The sequence below is a fragment of the Barbatula barbatula genome, assembly GCF_947034865.1.
Source record: "Barbatula barbatula genome assembly, chromosome: 21".
NCBI classification, from domain to species: Eukaryota; Metazoa; Chordata; class Actinopteri; order Cypriniformes; family Nemacheilidae; genus Barbatula; species Barbatula barbatula.
Genome location: NC_136784.1, coordinates 2,420,009 through 2,437,972, shown reverse-complemented (window position 1 = coordinate 2,437,972; position 17,964 = coordinate 2,420,009). Strand labels below are relative to the sequence as shown.

At 38.3% G+C, this 17,964-nt stretch overlaps 1 protein-coding gene across 1 annotated transcript; it reads right to left on the bottom strand.

The window, feature by feature from the left end:
* Nucleotides 1-7,483: 7,483 nt before the first annotated feature.
* On the bottom strand, nucleotides 7,484-17,223 carry LOC306910081 (CMP-N-acetylneuraminate-beta-galactosamide-alpha-2,3-sialyltransferase 1-like). Its single transcript, XM_079484304.1, has 7 exons — nucleotides 17,052-17,223; nucleotides 16,339-16,637; nucleotides 15,608-15,801; nucleotides 15,059-15,238; nucleotides 10,556-10,601; nucleotides 9,295-9,414; nucleotides 7,484-8,913 (listed from the first exon to the last, which is right to left on the bottom strand). Exons 2-7 carry the CDS (start codon nucleotides 16,591-16,593, stop codon nucleotides 8,746-8,748), a joined length of 963 nt encoding a protein of 320 aa, XP_079340430.1. The 5' UTR covers nucleotides 16,594-16,637; nucleotides 17,052-17,223; the 3' UTR covers nucleotides 7,484-8,745.
* Nucleotides 17,224-17,964: the final 741 nt, after the last annotated feature.

Here is a 17,964-nt window from a genome sequence, read left to right as displayed (position 1 = left end):
ACAGTAACCATTTTCTTTCCAGCTTTTGTAGTGTTTAAGGAGAGCTGTAAAATGGCTCGGTTCCCCGTGTTCCCCCATTTTCATCCCTGATGTTTTTATCAGTTTTAACACAAGTGAACTATAAAAAATTGGTTTCACTTTAACATTTAAGGTAGCATTTAAACTAACTTGGTTTGAAAAAAAGCAGAGTTTGACTTTGTTGTATAATTTAATCGAAGACAGTTTGAAATGTGTAGTGAACTACTAGAATTATTATATTTGTAGTTACTCATTTAACCAAGATGATATGTAGATCATGGGGTCTATGAGCTGCATTTGTGATTTCCTTAATGTAAATTTTTGTTTGGTTTTCGCAGCTAATTTCATATTAGTTTGATTAAATTCTTAGTAGTTTTCTTACTGAAAATCCAATCAGTTTCAACATGCAAAACAAATGTTGGAAGACAAAGACCATTAACTTTCCCATCTCCTGATTGGTCCATTCACGTCTGTAGGATGTGACATCCTTACAGCTTGAAAGAGACCACCGTCTCGTCCGTTGGGCGGAGCTTTCTCTCTTTTCTCTTCACCCGGACCCCTAAGTTTGTGCCCGGCTGCGGCCTTGTCTTTCCAGATATGTATCAACTCTGTATCAACTGGTTCTCTCCGATCACATCCATCCAAGATCAACTGGAGCCTCAACAAACACACGTTCGTTCTTTTGATGGGCAAGACATGCAAGTAGTCTGATTAATGGAGGTATAGAGCATCATCAGTCTTTTTTAATTTCATTTGTTTAAGCTCTGCTATTCTGGAGTACTATAGGCCTACTAACAAACTTAATTATCTCCCCTTGTGACGCACCAATTTTGATCTCAATCTTTTTCAATCTTTTTGTAGATAATGTGTAATGATACTTATTTGACATGTTTATCTAAAGACATATTTTACCCCCAAAGAAATACTGTCATCCTTTTATCACCCGTGTGTTGGGCTGAATGTGACCCTTTCTTCTGTGGAGCACAATAGAAGATATTTTGAGGAGCGTCTCAGTGGTTTTGTGTCATACAATGAAATTCAATGAGAGACAGGGTTACTAGCGTTCCTTAAAATATCTTCTTTTGTATTTTGCAGAAGACTGAAGATCATACAGGTTTGGGGTGAATAAATGATGAAAGAACTCTTGGGTGAACTATATCATTAAGTTTGTAAAAGTTTATCTTAAAGATGACTTTTTCGATTTGCATGCCTGAATGTATAATGAAGTACAAGCATCTCGGTTTGAGACCTCAAGAGCTACATAAAATGCTAATGACTACTTTAATAATACTTATAATTTTGAATATATTTAAGATTTCTCACAAGTCACAAACATAATCCATTTGTGTTATTTCACAGTTTCAATGAGTTTACTTTCATTGTAAACAATAGTCATTAAACGTCTGTACAGTACTGTTACTGTTACCTTAGTAAAAAGAATGTCAGGTGATTTGAGAAACACGGATGGTAGGACTGTTTGCAGACTCTATTGTTACTGTAACACAATACAGTCTGCATATCATATCTCAAAAATAAACAAAACACACAGCAAGTGGAAAGACTTCAGCCCGTTTTGTTGCATAATGATGTTGTTTTTGTGAACTTGACATGACAGTTTGCTGCCAGTAACTTTTATCTTTTAATTTTCAAAGAAAATAAACCCATATTTAATATCGTCTCCGTTTTATTCATCAACCGGGCATGCAACCTGTCAAAATTTGACTCTCTTTTTTCAAGTTACAAATGCAACTAACACACATAATTTTGTAAAACTGATGACATCAAACATGATGTGTTTGAGTATCAGAAGATGTTCTAATAATTGGTCAGAAGATTTCCTGGTCAAACCTTTGTCTTTCCATCTGCCATACTAGAGGTACGTGACGTAAATCATCCGAGAAATGTGAGATACCACAAGATTATGTGAGATTTGTAACAAGAGCCATTTGTTTGTCAGTGGCAGTATGATGTCTGACGGCATGTTCAGAGTTGCACGTTTTTTTTAGCTTTTGAGCAATCAATGAGTCACAACCCATTGGAATGCACCCAAAATACACCACATAACTGATAAATAAATGAAACCGGTCCCGTTTCATGAGTAAATCCCCTCCATACTCTTAAAGAGATACTAGTTCACCCGTTGATGATTTCTATTGATCAATATGAATGCTAGAATGCTTTGATTATTAGACAATGGAAGCTTCAGCGCAAGTTCTTCCAGGAAGACTGAATCTTGCTTCACTCACTACGTATAGATCTAACCAATAACCATCTAATGGAATTTATTGTTAAATAAATGTTCATTGCCAACATTTTGCTGTCTATTCCTAAGAGGAATCAAGCAGAATTTGTGAAACATCATTCTTTTCACGTCACATCAACAAATAAATCTGTTTTAAAGACCGTTTTAGTGGCAACAGTACCTTAGACCTCGGCAAAATATCAATAACAGTTGAGTTGTTTTGATTTAATTTGATACAATGAATGCTGTATACAATAGAATGTATAAATATTTAAATTTAATATAAATCAAATTGTTATAACCAAAAACTTTTTTTTTTTACAGTGGTGTGTAGACTTTTAAGATCAATTGTAGTCAATACAATAAAGACACATTAGAATGAAATACACGAGTCAAGGAACGGGTATGCGTTTGTATAAACCAAGCAAAAGTGATACTTTCTACATAAAGTAAAAACATGACTTTGATTTTGTTATTAATTTGTTTTTGACTGTGTAAGTCAACGTCAAAGATGGTAATCAATGTATGGGAGTTAAGGCAACTTATGTTTGTATTGTTTTGCAAAATAATACAACATGGTGTTCATTCATTTCGATATTTATGATATAAATGGGAATGTGAGTACTGCATACTACTTACAGTAATAAACATGCATTACTTATTTTTGTCATTTTATGGCTATGAATATTTTGAAACTCCTAATCTTAGAATTCAATGTGACTTTTTCACAGTTGCGGTCATGTACTGGATACAACACAATTCAAGTTTCAATTCAAAGCTCACTCTGTTCTTTTCAATATAACAAATGTAGATTAATACATATGTGTGATGTTTAAAACAAAAAAATGCAGGTCTTCACTTGCTCTTTGTGTTTTAAGTTTAATGAAGTCAAATGTAATGAAAGATTCACTATACACCGATCTAACCCACAAAGACACAATATACTGTATTTACTGGGACATTATGCTCCAATTTGTGTTCTGTCCTGGACCATTTAATAAAACACATTACAGCTTTTTTAGAGGATTTTCTTCCATATAATGCAGGAAACAAATGAATAAAGGTTCTGATTCTGATGACGCTCATGTACGTACACAAAATACAAAAGTGCATCAAACTAGTACGTTAAAGAGTGCTCTGATAGGAAAGGTCTAATTTTCCTAATGTTGTAGAGGATGAATCTACAGGACCGGGTGGTGCTGGCAACATGACTTGTGAGGTTAAGCCGATCATCGATTACCACTCCCAGGTTTCTGGCTGTGCTAGACGGTGTAATCGTTGATGAGCCTAGTTGAATGGCAAGGTTGTGGTGAATCTTTGGGTTGGCTGGGATCACAAGCAGTTCCGTTTTTTGCAAGGTTTAGCTGCAGGTGATGATCCTTCATCCCAAGCGAGATGTCACTCAAGCATGCCGCGATGCGAGCAGCGACCGTCGGATCGTCCGGTTGAAATGAAAAGTAGAGATGTGTGTCGTCGGCATAGCAGTGATAGGAGAAGCCATGCTTCTGAATGACTGAGCCGAGGGATGTCATGTAAATGGAGAAGAGTAGCGGTCCATGCACTGAGCCCTGTGGCACCCCCGTGTAGAGCTGTTGGGACGCGGCGACCTCATCTCTCCAGGATACTCTGAATGACCTACCCGAGAGGTAGGACTCAAACCATTGCAACGCCATTCCAGAGACACCCATAGCACTGAGAGAAGCCAGGAGGTTTGGATGATTGACAGATCCACTAGGATGAGCACAGATGACATGGATGATGCTTTTGCTAGGAGGTTGTTTTGCATAAGAAAGGAGGAGAGCTGGTTGAACACAACTCGCTCCAGGGCTTTGGCAATGAAGGGAAGAAGGGAGACAGGCCTGTAGTTTTCTAGCAGTGTAGGGTCCAGGGTGGGTTTCTTTAGAAGCGGTGTGATGCGGGCCTCTTTGAACGCTGTGGGAAATGTCCCAGTGGTGAGTGAAGAGATGTGGGTCAGAGCAGGCACAACCGTTGGAGAGATGGCCTGGAGGAGATGGGTGGGGATGGGATCCAGTGGGCAGGTGGTAGGGTGGTTGGAGCCAATGACCTTGGAGACATCAGCTTCAGACAGAGGTCCTCACCTTTTTCAGAAAAGGTGAGGAGCACACACGGGTTCGACAGGTGGTGGCGTAGAGAACTGGCTGTTGATGGCGGTAGTTTTCTTTAAGAAGAACGATGCAAAATCAGCAGCTGTTAACTCCGATGAAGGTGCGGGAGCAGGCGGACAGAGGAGAGCAGAGAAGGTTTTGAAGAGCGTTTCGAGAGTCCGGAGAGTTGCAGATCCTCGAGTGGTAGTAATCTGTTTTTGAAGGTGACATCTACAGAGAAAGAAGAGATTGGTAGAGAGAGAGGTCTGCAGGGTCTTTTGACTTGCGCCATTTTCTCTCAGCTGACCGGAGGCTGGCGGATGTACATCCGATAACCAGGGAGCCGACGGGGATGCACGGGCTGGTCCAGTTGCAAGAGGGCATAGGTTGTCCAAGCAGGATGAAAGCGTGGAACACAGAGTGTCCGTGGCATTGTCTGTATTCAAAAGAGAGAGCTCATCAGAGGGGGGGAGTGCAGAGAAGACAGCAGAGGACAAACAGGAGGGAGAGAGAGACCGCAGGTTGCGCCGGAAGGTGACCATCGGTAAGACATCTGCGATATCCGGAGCAGTGAGGTCGAGGGTGACGAAGAAGTGATCAGACGTATGCAGCGGGGTGACCTGAGAGTGAGGAGTGGAGCAGTACCTTGTGAAGATCAGATCTAGATGGTTTCCAGACTTGTGGGTTGCTGATGTGGAAACCTGCTCGAGGAGAAATGATGCGGTCAGGTTGACGAAGTCAGCAGCCTGTGGCTTTCCAATGTGGATGTTGAAGTCACCTAGCCCAAGAAGGAACGATACTACACGCGGTTTCACCACGTGACAGAGCGGAAGTAAATACAAAGCGATTTCTCTACACAGTACTAAAACTCAACAAGACACAATTTAAATACACTTACACAGTTCTGTACGCTTCTGCTGCTAAATTGCTTCTCCAGCATTGTCGTCATTTAGATGATCGATTATTCTAAATATTTACCAAAAAACCACCTGAAATTCAGATGAAAATCACACTTCTAAGTTTTCCTGAATAAAACCACTGCCTTCATACAAAATACAAATGAGTTTTTACACACAGTAGAATTCACTTTCCCCTCAATTGCATGTTGCTTTGCTGGTACCCAGATGTACGTGTGTGTGCCGTCATTTTTGCCTGCAGATGTGGGGAACATTTTACTGACAGTCACCTGAGCCGTACGTGATTTGTCACGTCTCGGCCAAGAGACAAAAAAGCCCTGATGACACCACAGATACTGGAACAAAAACAAGTGCAGTACAAAGACTTGGCACGCATTCTGTGCCAAAGGGTAACGTGTCAAGCATCAGGATGATGAGGATCACGCCCTCACAGGGCACAGCCAATTAACTCGTCACAGATGATTCATGGGCAAAGCCTGTTAGAGGGACAGTAAGAGAGAGGCAAAAAGACACCGAAAAGAGAACCACACAAAACACACAAGCACTAAACGTCCCTCAGGACGGAACAACAAGAAAGATTTTTGTATCTGATAAACTAAAATGCAATATTAAAAGTTTATATAGAGTGGTTGAAATCAGAAAGCCAAGATGTATTGTTTATCCATATAATTAAAAAACATACAAATCTAAGATTAATTTTATTTCTTTAATTAATTTTAAACAATTATTTCTCACATGTAGGCCTACAGTAGACCTATTTGTATACTGTTTTTGTTCTGTTTCTGCTCTGCACTGACTGCTTAGATTATCCCTATTTAACAAGAATGTGTGCAGATAACAAAGTGTGTTATGGCTTTTATAAATGGAAAATTGTTCGCATTTGAATGTCGGTTTTTTGTTTGCAACATTTCGACATTATGCCTCGGCGCTGTTTTAATGAGGGGTCACACCGCCATCTAGTGACCATCTAGTGACCAAACACTAGAAACACCATAAACAAATATTTATATTAAAGGTACAATCGATTGAGTAATCAAATCTTAAGCATATATCTTTTCTCCCATCATAAAAGCTCAGAGACAGCTCTGTGACATCTCCGAGTTCTCAGCTGTTTCACGAGGAATCATCTCAGCATATGTCCTTGTACAATCAAGAGAAATACAAGAATAAATAATTTACATGTTGACATTTATGTCATAATAAAGTTACAATCAAATACTATCAGCAACTGAAGACACACTGCAAAAGATCTAATTCCAACTGCCAACGTGTTGTAATAAAACAAGTAGCCTTTTTATCTGTGATCCATAGATACAGTCCCAAATAACATCTACTGATTTGATTTAGGTTTGATGTACTGTGTTAAAGTTCTGCAGTCCAAGCCACCTCAATGTTAAAACTTTGTTGAAGTTTTGATCATTTTAGCCGTAGGGCGGTGTGAAACAGGTATAAAATACATTGCAAATGACCAACCACATCGTAACCGAGAAAGGTAAAAACCTGGGGTGTATTCAAGAAAGCAGGGTTAAGTTACCGTCAGCTAAACCCTGAACTCTGGGTTGATTTAACCAAACCTTGCTTACTCGGGGTATGTCGCCTCCAGAACACCTCCCTCAAGTTACCCAGAGTTTACACTCGCTCACAGGAACAACATGAGGGCATTGTCGATGGATCACAGATTTCACGAGTCACCATTGAAACGGTTAAGAAGCTTAAAGGTTTTGACCGTGAAACAACGTTATAAATCTTTTGCTCAAAAGATTTAATACTAAAATACTAAACTGTAAGAGGAGGCTGACGATCAGAAATATATTTTTAAGGAATACAGTCAGTATGAAAATCCTTAAATCTTAGTTTTTTATTTATTTTATGTAAATAGTTTTAAAGTTATAATAAGAATTTAAAAAGCCTGCCAGACTGGGAATCGAACTTGCAACATTTGCATTTCAAACTTCTCTCTCTAACCATCAGGCCATTAGGCCACAACTATCTTTTACCCAAAGCATAAAATATTGCCTAATAAGTGGATAAGAGTGATGATAAGCAATTGTTCTGCAGTTAAAATACTTCACTATTAACATCCTTTAACTGTTGGAAATTGTAAGGTGTGCAAATTCATCCAGTGATATTTGGAGATGTTTTAATAAACCTGATTCAAAGTATATACAGTATTCAATATAAATAAATAAAGTTGAACAAAAACAGCTTATATTATTTTATTTAAAGATTAATTCATTTTAAAAGGTAAATAATAAAGTTAATAATACAATTAGTTGTGAATGCTGAATTGCGATGGGAGATTGGAAATGTAATTGTAATATTACTGTAAAATTATAATATATTAAACGTAATCTGTGCTTCCACACCCACTTGAAGCTCAATTAAAGCGTGCACATGCACAGACAAACCTTGAAGCTTAGTAACATTTCCTGGAACATCATCTTCAGAGAGTAAGTTGCATACCCCGAAAGTTACCTCTTAAACACACCCGGGTATGTTTCAATTAGGAGGTTCAACATATACATATATATGTATAACTGACTCACTTGATCACGTATGTTCAAAACGAACTAGTGCATGGCACAAACAGCTCTAATCGGCTAGTTTCCTGAATGACAGTCAGATTAACCAATCATGCTCAAAGCAGAACGGCGAGTAACAGTGAAGTGAATGTATTAATGGTTATCATTGATCATGTTTTTTCACTATTGCAACTTTTGTCAGGCTTTCTGCAATTGGCTTTCTGTCCCTGTTGAAAAAAACAGCATACAGCAAACAGCATGTTTTGAAGTATGGTAGCTGGTTTTTGATGGTCATGTGCTGGTCCTGAGCAAGAGCTAGTTGCTCAGGAGGACCAAAACTTACCTAACCAGCATATGCTGGTTTTTCAACGGGGCTGTCACATCTCTTTCAGGTAACGTGAAAGTTCCAACTTCAAGAGTAGTACAGCTGTCATTTTGACTGTGTATTATTTTTAAATGTAGACTAAACCATTTGCTAAAATGTAGACTTTTACCATTTTCATGTAAAAATATGCATACACTATTAAAAAAACTAAGATCTGACTTACAAAGAATTCAACGTTTTCCTTCCTTATTTCTATGGAAATAAACCGTTATATAACGAGCTACAAATTATATTACAGAAAAGTATCATAATTTAACATAAATCTGTATGCTATTTGAGAAAGCTGGAGTATTTTTCTCTGCAAAAAATAGATAATTTTTTTTGTCATTATTGTCTTAAGATGTAAAATAATATTTGGGTTATTATTTAACAGTTTATTGTCTGTAAATTGTGATTCAATTAAAATAAATATATATTTTTTTACCATTTAATGAGGCAGAAATGATTTCCTTTAAAGAGCTCTGATGTTTCAGTTAAAGTCCATTGCTTCACAAAATTCAATATTGCAATGCAACAACAACACAATGTTCTGGTAACGTTTCCAAATCGTTTAAGTTCACGTCCCACCGGTGAACATCACAATCCTCTTCTCCTGTTCAAGTCGAAGGATTGTCTGATATTCAAAGTCTCCCGCATGACTTTCATTCTCATTTGGAGTGATTGTTTCATCAAAATAATGATGCCAGTTTCCAGCTTTTGTAGCTCCAAACCCGAAAACCTTCACCTGTGAGAGAGAAGGAGTTCTTGTCTTCATCATTAAAAAGAGCTTTAGGACACGATTAACTTGTGTATTTTATCCTTTTGTATTTGAGACAAAAAAACAAAATAGGCGATAAATGTAGTAAATGTTGAGTTACGTATATAAAGTTATTTGTGTACTGCATGCTTCCCAGTGACGCATCTAAATGAAATGAATATTTACAATAAAAGCAGAGGCTTTTACTTTGTTTTTGTATAAGCAGCTTGTTCTAAAATCCTCAATGGAGACGTGAATCTTAAACAAACCTCACTCCACAACAAAACCAGTGTCACACTGGAATCACTAAACACACAGTTTCTTGAGAAAAAATGTGTTTTTATTTGAGACGTATAATGAATGTTTTACCTCATCACAGATGTGCAGAGCGAACATCAGCGTTAGGAAACCTGTGGACGGATATCTTCCATGACATTCCGTCCAGTTCACATAGACATATTTTATAAATTCTGGGTGGAGTATCATCACCTAAACAGAAAAGAACAAGACCCTTGTGAAACATACGGAGCCCGTAACCTGTCACACGAATTTTTTTATATATATAGTGGCCACGAATTAAGAATTCGTTCCCACAAATTATTTATTCGTGTGAACGTTTTGCTTATTCGTTCCCTCGATTTACGTTAATCGTGCCTACGTTTTATTCATTTGTTCCCACAATTTAATGAAACCATCGGTATTTTACTAATTTGGACGTTGCTACTGTTATGGACAGAGAAACTTTAATTGATATATATTTTGAGCTGGTATTGCCCCTTGCCCTCAATATGCGATGCAGGTGCCTTGTTGTAGGTTAGGTTTTGGTATCATGAAATTGAGTAGCCTAAACCCCCCTGGGTGCCGGTCAGAGCACATATAACGAAGAGACAGGTTGGTTGGTTTTATATAGTGTATTGGAGGCAGATGAATGTCCAACATCAAGTATCAACATCAAACAGTATCCTCACAGGCAGAGATATCCGTTTAGTTTCCTTCGTCAATGACTAGTACCTTGAGAACACTTGTGCCAATACGATCAGATAATGAACATATAAACTTAAATATGAACTATAAACTTCTGCCCCAGCCGACTGCCGGAGTAGGATAGCTCCTCTACAGCAACATTGACTACCGGAAAGAGCTGAACTGTTACCATAGCAACGATTTCAACATAAGAGTCCGTCTCTGAGGAGGCTTTAAAACATGGCTCTCTGATAAAACGATTCCATGCAATGCAAGGCTTCAGAGAATGTCTTTATAACTCAATCCCACCTCAAAATATATATCAATTTACGTTTCTCTGTCCATAACAGTAGCAACGTCTAAATTAGTAAAATACCGATGGTATCATTAAATTGTGGGAACAAATGAATAAAACGTGGGCACGATTTACCTAAATCGAGGGAACGAATAAGCAAAACGTTCACACAAATAAATAATTCGTGGCCACGATATATATAAAAAAATTTGTGTGACAGGTTACGGGCTCCATAGAAACACACTTGTGAATGAGCTCATATAATGTTGTGATCTGGAAGAGTTTGATTTCTCCTTTATCCTATTTGAACAAACAAAACCATCGTCTGTTTTAAGTAAATGTATTTATTTGAAGAAAATATGTGTTGATTACCTTGTCCTTATTTGCCTTTACTGTGGATGGCACTTTCTTATATGTTCTGGGAACAAACAGAAGAGACCAAATCAAAACTTTCTCTTAAATTTGAACTTTTTAGATAATTCCTCTTAAATCAACCAACCAACCAATCATCCTCAAAACCACAGAGTGTACCAAAGTGCTGTACAGTGTACAATCACATACAGTAATAAAATATCAGATACGGTAAAAGAAAATGATAAATATCAAATACACCAAGTCTTAAAAACTGAAAACTGAAACAGCAACTGAAAAAAAACAATCTCCTTTGCTTTTTAAGCGTGATCGCAGAGTTTCAAGCATCAGCAGGTTTTGGGATCCTAGAGACCTCTGTGAGCTACTAACGTTTATAAGCTCAGTAATATATTTTGATGCAAATCCATGCACAGCTTTAAAAGTATACAGAAGAACTTTGTACTTTATTCTTAACTGGACAGGTAACCAGTGCAAGGAGGCCAAAATAGGGAATATATATTCTTTCTCTTTATGACTTAACAAATGCTTTCATGGTTTTATAGGTACACCTACAGCAAGATGTTTTGTTTTAAAGCTGATGTTACAATATAGATTTATCAATTATAGTTTAAACTTGTAGAAAATGTAAACCGTGTCTCTGTTGTGGGCGGGTGTATCTGATTGAGGTAAATCTTTGAAAAAACGATTATGTTTGCAATGTGGCCTGATGACGCTTGCAGCTCAGAAATCGTACAATTCAAGTAACAGTTACTAAAGGAACGTTTAATTGATGAAAGAGTGTTAATTAAAACACTAAAATCAAACACTATGAATATACAGTCTACCAGGGGCGATTCTAGGATTTTCATTTTAGGGGGGCTCAGCCCCCAATAAGGGTATGATTAAAAAAATATTATTTGACTATTAGGGTAGGTTTGTATACTACTAACCTTATTGCTATCCACTATTTCATTGTATTCGATAAGTGTATGTAAGAATATAGACAAAACATGTATTAATGTAATTGTCTATTGGAAATATGTTTTATCTGTTCTATATTTATTTCCATCCATCCATTTTCTTCCGCTTATCCGGGACCGGGTCGCGGGGGCAGCAGTCTAAGCAGAGATGCCCAGACATCCCTCACCCTAGACACTTCCTCCAGCTCTTCCGGGGGGACACCGAGGCGTTCCCAGGCCAGCCGGGAGTCATAGTCCCACCAGCGTGTCCTAGGTCTTCCCCGGGGTCTCCTCCCGGTCGGACGGGCCCGGAACACCTTCCGAGGAAGGCGTCCAGTAGGCATCCGTAACAGATGCCCAAGCCACCTCAGCTGACCCCTCTCGATGTGGAGGAGCAGCGGCTCTACTCCGAGCTCCTCCCGGGTGACCGAGCTTCTCACCCTATCTCTAAGGGATCGCCCAGCCACCCTGCGGAGGAAGCTCATTTCAGCCGCCTGTATCCGGGATCTTGTCCTTTCGGTCATGACCCAAAGCTCATGACCATAGGTGAGAGTAGGAACGTAGATTGACCGGTAAATTGAGAGCTTCGCCTTGCGGCTCAGCTCTTTCTTCACCACGACGGACCGGTACATCGACCGCATTACTGCAGAAGCTGCACCGATCCGTCTGTCAATCTCCCGTTCCCTCCTCCCCTCACTCGTGAACAAGACCCCGAGATACTTAAACTCCTCCACTTGAGGAAGGAACTCTCCACCAACCTGAAGTGGGCAAGCCACCCTTTTCCGACTGAGGACCATGGCCTCGGATTTGGAGGTACTGATTTTCATTCTATTTATTAAAAATAACAACATGAATTATCAATCTGCCACTTCTATAAATCAATTACTTAAAATAAAACACAAATCCCTTTACTCTACTCTTACTCTAATGTATCATGATACACTAATGATTCATTATTACTTAATACAAAAAAATATTTAATATTACAAAACAAAATAACTCCACATGATGTTTCTCTCTCTGTGCCATTTGTTGCTTTCAGACAATGATGTGTGTATTTAACCATTTCTGGGCATGGCTGCACAATGTAATGCCGAGATACACGATAATATGTTTTAAATTTCAAAAAGTAAAATAAAATAAATCATGATCGTTTTCTAAAGTATGTTTTCATAGGTGTTAATCGCTTCATTTTTTTTGGAAGAAAAAACAACTACCATACTGTAGCGAAGACGTGCTGGTATTGGATGAGAAACCGAACCGTGTATTGGTCCAGTTACATTACGTAAACTGCAATTACAAGAACTGCACCGATGCAGATGTCATATCATAGCAATCTATCAATAAATGCACACAGGGGCGCCACCAGGAATTTTGGGCCCCCTCTGTGCAGCTGTTGGCACCACATCTCTTGGACCTAACTGTCCAATCAAAAGCTTTAAATAACTCTAATCAAAGGCTTGCAACTGTCTTGCTTCTTGTAGTGCAATACTAGTAGTAGCAAAATATTTACTGCTGGTGATCTGTAAATGCAAGTCTACATACATACGTTCACTATTTGATGCAAGATTAAAAACCACCGTAAAAATGTCCATTCTTAATGTATTTTTATTGTAAAAATATTGACAAATTTTAAAAAAGAAAAAACCTAAATATATATTAACTTTTTAATCAAAATAAATTAACATCATCATCTCAAAACAATGAAAACAGCTTTTTTTTACTTAACTGCAAATATATGCCAACAACAAAATACAGTTGATATGTAAAAGGGAATTTCCACATCAGGGTTATTATAGCGCTACAAAACAGATCAAGTGATCACTAAATCAATAGGTTTTTTAGGTTTGGAAAATGGTCATAACAAAACTAACAGTACCAGTGACATCAAATTAAAACTTAAAAGGTAAGTTAACGTGGTACAAATAAGAATAATGGAAATATATACCAACAAATGACACTAACACTACAGAACATTGACCCAAATTACCTATAGCTCTGTATTATCATCACTTGATTACATACATTAGATATCATAGATTTGTGTGTGTGTGCAAGCTTCTAAAATAAATTGCCCTTCATGATGGGAATAATAAGGTCTGTATCTATAGATGTCATTTAACGGCCAAAATTCTGTCTAAATGAACACATCAAACTGGATTATTTTAATATTGTCTGTAACCTACATGCAGGTTGAGGTGAGCTACTCATTGTTTCTAAATGCATCTAATACAGACAGGAGGTTCTTTTTTATGTCATAATGGTCATTATGTGAGAAAATAATTTGTGTTTGATTTCTGTCAATAATAAATATTTCACTTTCTTTTTTGTTATGGTAAAGTCATTAACACGGTGTTGCTCAGCTTCTTCACTGGGTGCAGTTATGGGGAGACTGGGGTGCTGCTGACTCATCTGTTGTTAAGTCTGCTAAGATGGGCATGGAGTCATGGACAATGATTTCATATGAATATCTTGCTAAACGTTTCCCTGCACTGATTAAATGTTGATGAAATGTAGGCTGAAACTAGCCTGCTGCTAGCTAGCTTTTTTAACTATGGACAACAGGTTAATACCACTCAGACAGAATGCTACACACCTTTCTTGGTGAAAAACTGGGTTACAGATTGACACCCTTTCTTTTGTCTCTCAATTTAGTTTCTTTTCCTTTTTTGAAAACCAGATTTGTTACTACGCAACATAGCGGTCTCTGTTTCTGACGCGACGCGACTTTCTGCAACTAAACACCGTCACTGATGAGTGCGCTAAAGCAGGACCGAACCATTTCATGCAGACACAGGGGGGTGCTCGGTCAATATGGCTGTTTACTTTTAGGTCCATTGGGGATATTTAACTTTTATTGCCAAAATACGTTAAATAAAAGACATCATTCATTTTATTATTATTTTAAATATACTAAATGATGATTATTTATATAGTGTATAATATAATTAAAAATTAATTAGTTTTTACCTATTTGTTGGGGCCTCTGTCAGTCAGGGGGCCTTGGAATTGTCCTAACTTTTCCCCCCTATACGGCGCCCATGAATGCACACACGCACGCACGCGCACGCACACACACACACACACACACACACACAGGGAATGAATGAAGCCCCCCTAAAAAGGGCCTAGTGACGCCCCTGCAGTCTACAATCCAATAGCCGTGTGAAACGGCTTCTGGTATGAGACATTTTTTTTCATCTATTGGGAATTGACTTGACAGTGAGTATAGTCCCACACTGTAAACATTTTCGCTGTAGTTTTGAAGCTAGTCCCAGAATGCTTTGCATGAGGCTGTAATTTATAGTTATTTCTGTAAGGATAAAGACTTTTTAGTGTTTATTGATAAGTTATTTTTGAACAAACTTTTTCCAGTAAATTACATAAATGTAAATCAACAGTAGGTTACCGGGAAACTTCTGCCTGTAATACAGTAATTTCCACAGTAATTCTTTACAGTGCACCTCCGGGCGGAGACCAACGTCATTCAGATATGTTGTTGTTAATGTTTTTGATGACACATAACGAATTTGGACGTTCTATCATTATAATCAGAAAATCTTACTCTGTGATGTTTTTAGTGGTGAAGGCACTGATAAGCCACTCCACATCCAGAATCTTAAAAGGGGAAAACACCAGATGAGTCGAGTTATCCATATCCACAGCGCTCTCAGGGTACATGAACCTGTGAGTGGTTCTAGAACCCACATCCTTCTCAAAACCTTTGGTTGGACCCTTATTTATCCTGAAGAAAAACACACAGCAAATTGATTTATTTCAAATTTAGAAATTTAGAAATAAGGTTCAAATACTTTATCAAATGGGAGTTATTTTTGACCCATATAGCAGCATTTGTTTAATGATCTTTGATAGCATTCCTTGTAAAGCAAGTTTGTGTTGGTTTTGGCAGGAGTTGTGCTTCACTCTTAAAAAAAAGGTGCAACAAAAACTTCTTTACAGCAATGCCATAAGAACCATTTTAGGTTCCCAAAGAACAATTTCTTTCTTTTTTTTAAATCTAAAGGACCCTTTTTCCAATGCGATAAAAAAGCCTTTTCGTGCATGTGATCAACACAAAGAAACCATCAAGTTAAAGTCAGACGTGCTATTGTACCTCATGACAAAGTCATTTAAATCTATGAGAGGTCCATAACGGGATTTCAGCAGGTTCCCAGAGTTCCCGACGACAGCGCAGGTTCTGCAGCGGTCTGGACCAGCATCTGAGTAGTGTTCTTTATCCAGAAAGAGGGGAAACAAGTCCTTCACCACCATTGTGTAGTTGGCAACACGTGTTACATTTTGAAGATCCTGCGTAGTTAAAAATGAACATAAGGATACGGAGCGATACGGTGCGCTTACAGGTCTGTGATGCCCTTAGATGCGCCACAATATGCGGATCAGCGTGGGCCTTGCGCCGAGGGTAACCCGCCGAACCCCGCGTGATTGGGGATTGCAACTGTTTCCCACGAACAGGAAAACCCAGTAGGCTCACTAACGATCGAACTTGACTATCAAAGGCAATAAATGAGCGTTGTTTTGACCGACTGAACTATATAACCACACAAACGACTAAATATACGATATAATCACACAAAAATGATGACATATAAAGACATAGCCATAGTATTCAAGCCATTGTTTTTTAATAGCCTAAAGCCACGTTCCGCAGTAACTGAGGAGAAAAGAACAGCTTTGCAGTGTATGAGAAAAACACTTGGTGTGAATCATAACAGCTGTTGACACTTGATAAATGCATTTGATCCATACGACTTAAACTACTGTGCAATTAACAACAGATTTCAATGCCATTCATTCCCGGTTACACACAAGTGTCAGCAAACGTACCTTCCACCACCCGAAGACGTCTGCGCGTAACACGCTGTTGCTGCTGTTGAGCAGCAGATGGACCGTCGGTGTGTAACGCGCACTGAACCAGTCCGCGCGCCCCCGGTCCAGCGCACAGGTGCCACACGCGCTCGGAGCGGGCTCGGACACATGACGAAAACATCGTAAAATCACCAATAAATTTTCAAGATTATAACAGAGCAGGAAAAGAGTTAAACTGAGGAGAAAAGTCATATAACGGCGACGATGCTTCATTCTCTGGAGTTTGGAGTCGCCAGAAATTGGCGATATAAGTCGACCTACGGAGAGAAAGTTATGTATAATCATTCATGAAATAAAGTGTGAAAGCTGACAAATGAGATCATTAAAATAAAGCTGTAGACAATTTTAGCCTATAATCGTTAAATCGGTTCGTCTCCACATGAGAAAAACTAGGCTACTAGACCCCATAGTAATCCGTATCAGATTTCTAAAATAGGCTAGTCTTACCAGTGTATTGTTTACTACAGTTATCAATGCACTATAGTTAATACTATAGTAAACATGAACAAAGAGCAATTACACCATACCACAGTTTCATTTAAAGGCTAAAGTTTTTCACCTTGGATTATTAATAAGATATTATAGCTGACGGTATCCAGAAACATATAATTCGTTTATATGAGGATAACGTATCACATCAGACTAATGCATCCATAACCAAGTTCACTCACCTCCTTTTGTATGTTTGACAGATTTGTTCAGTCACAGGAACAATTTGAATTCCCCGAGATTACAGATGGCATGACCCTCTTTTGTTTCGACAATGCGAAGCAAACACTTCAGCTGAGTGTTTCGTTGATAGCTGGTTTGTGACTTCACACTTCTGGTGGATCCGGTTAATCCAGCTTTTGAGTAATGGGGTTCCGGCTTCTGTAATGTTTAACGAGAGCTGTACACTATTCAACAAAACGCCAAACCAAGTACCACCCCGAAAAATGTAACTTAAACATTTAAGGTCTCAAAATAAAGTTAAGTTTAACTTTTCAAGTCACTTGATTTTACATATATTAAATATCATTATGAAAAGGAAATTGAAATTGGTTAAATAAGTTCAAAAGTGGTGGAAGGACATTTCTTATATTTTTTAATCATAGCCACTTTATTTATGTGCATAGTGTTTGGAGGCTGGATGAAAGATGAAAAACCTTCACATTGTGTGGGGAAACTCCATCTCTCACTGAAATGTACTCCACGGTCTCGGTTCCCCGTGTTGCCCCCCATTTTCATCCCTGATGTTTTTTTAATCAATTTAATAGTTCAAATCCAAATGATTTACAAAGTAAAATTGGATTTACTTAAGCATTTAAGGTAGCCAAGTTGTAAAGCCGAAAGTGAACTATCATTTGAGAGTCAGTCAAGAAGTAAGATACTAAGAAATGAGATGTGGCTGTTTTCACAAGAATGCAAAGCGTGACTACGCAGGTGTTTGGATCTGGCACAAATTTGCATTTAAACTGATCGTGTGCACGTCAACAATGATGTATGTCCGTAAACTTGTTTGACAGTCATAAATACATAAATCGAAGAAAAAAACCTGAAAAATAACACAATATTGAGTCTTTAAAATCAGCCTGCAGAGCAGTA

Excerpts from the sequence above, each read along its gene's own strand:
- LOC306910081 (XM_079484304.1), bottom strand. The coding sequence starts at position 16,593 with ATGAAGCATCGTCGCCGTTATATGACTTTTCTCCTCAGTTTAACTCTT. Across the intron at positions 15,802-16,338 it reads ACGTCTTCGGGTGGTGGAAG|GATCTTCAAAATGTAACACG; the intron begins GTACGTTTGCTG and ends TTAACTACGCAG. Across the intron at positions 9,415-10,555 it reads TAAAGGCAAATAAGGACAAG|GTGATGATACTCCACCCAGA; the intron begins GTAATCAACACA and ends TTTTCTGTTTAG.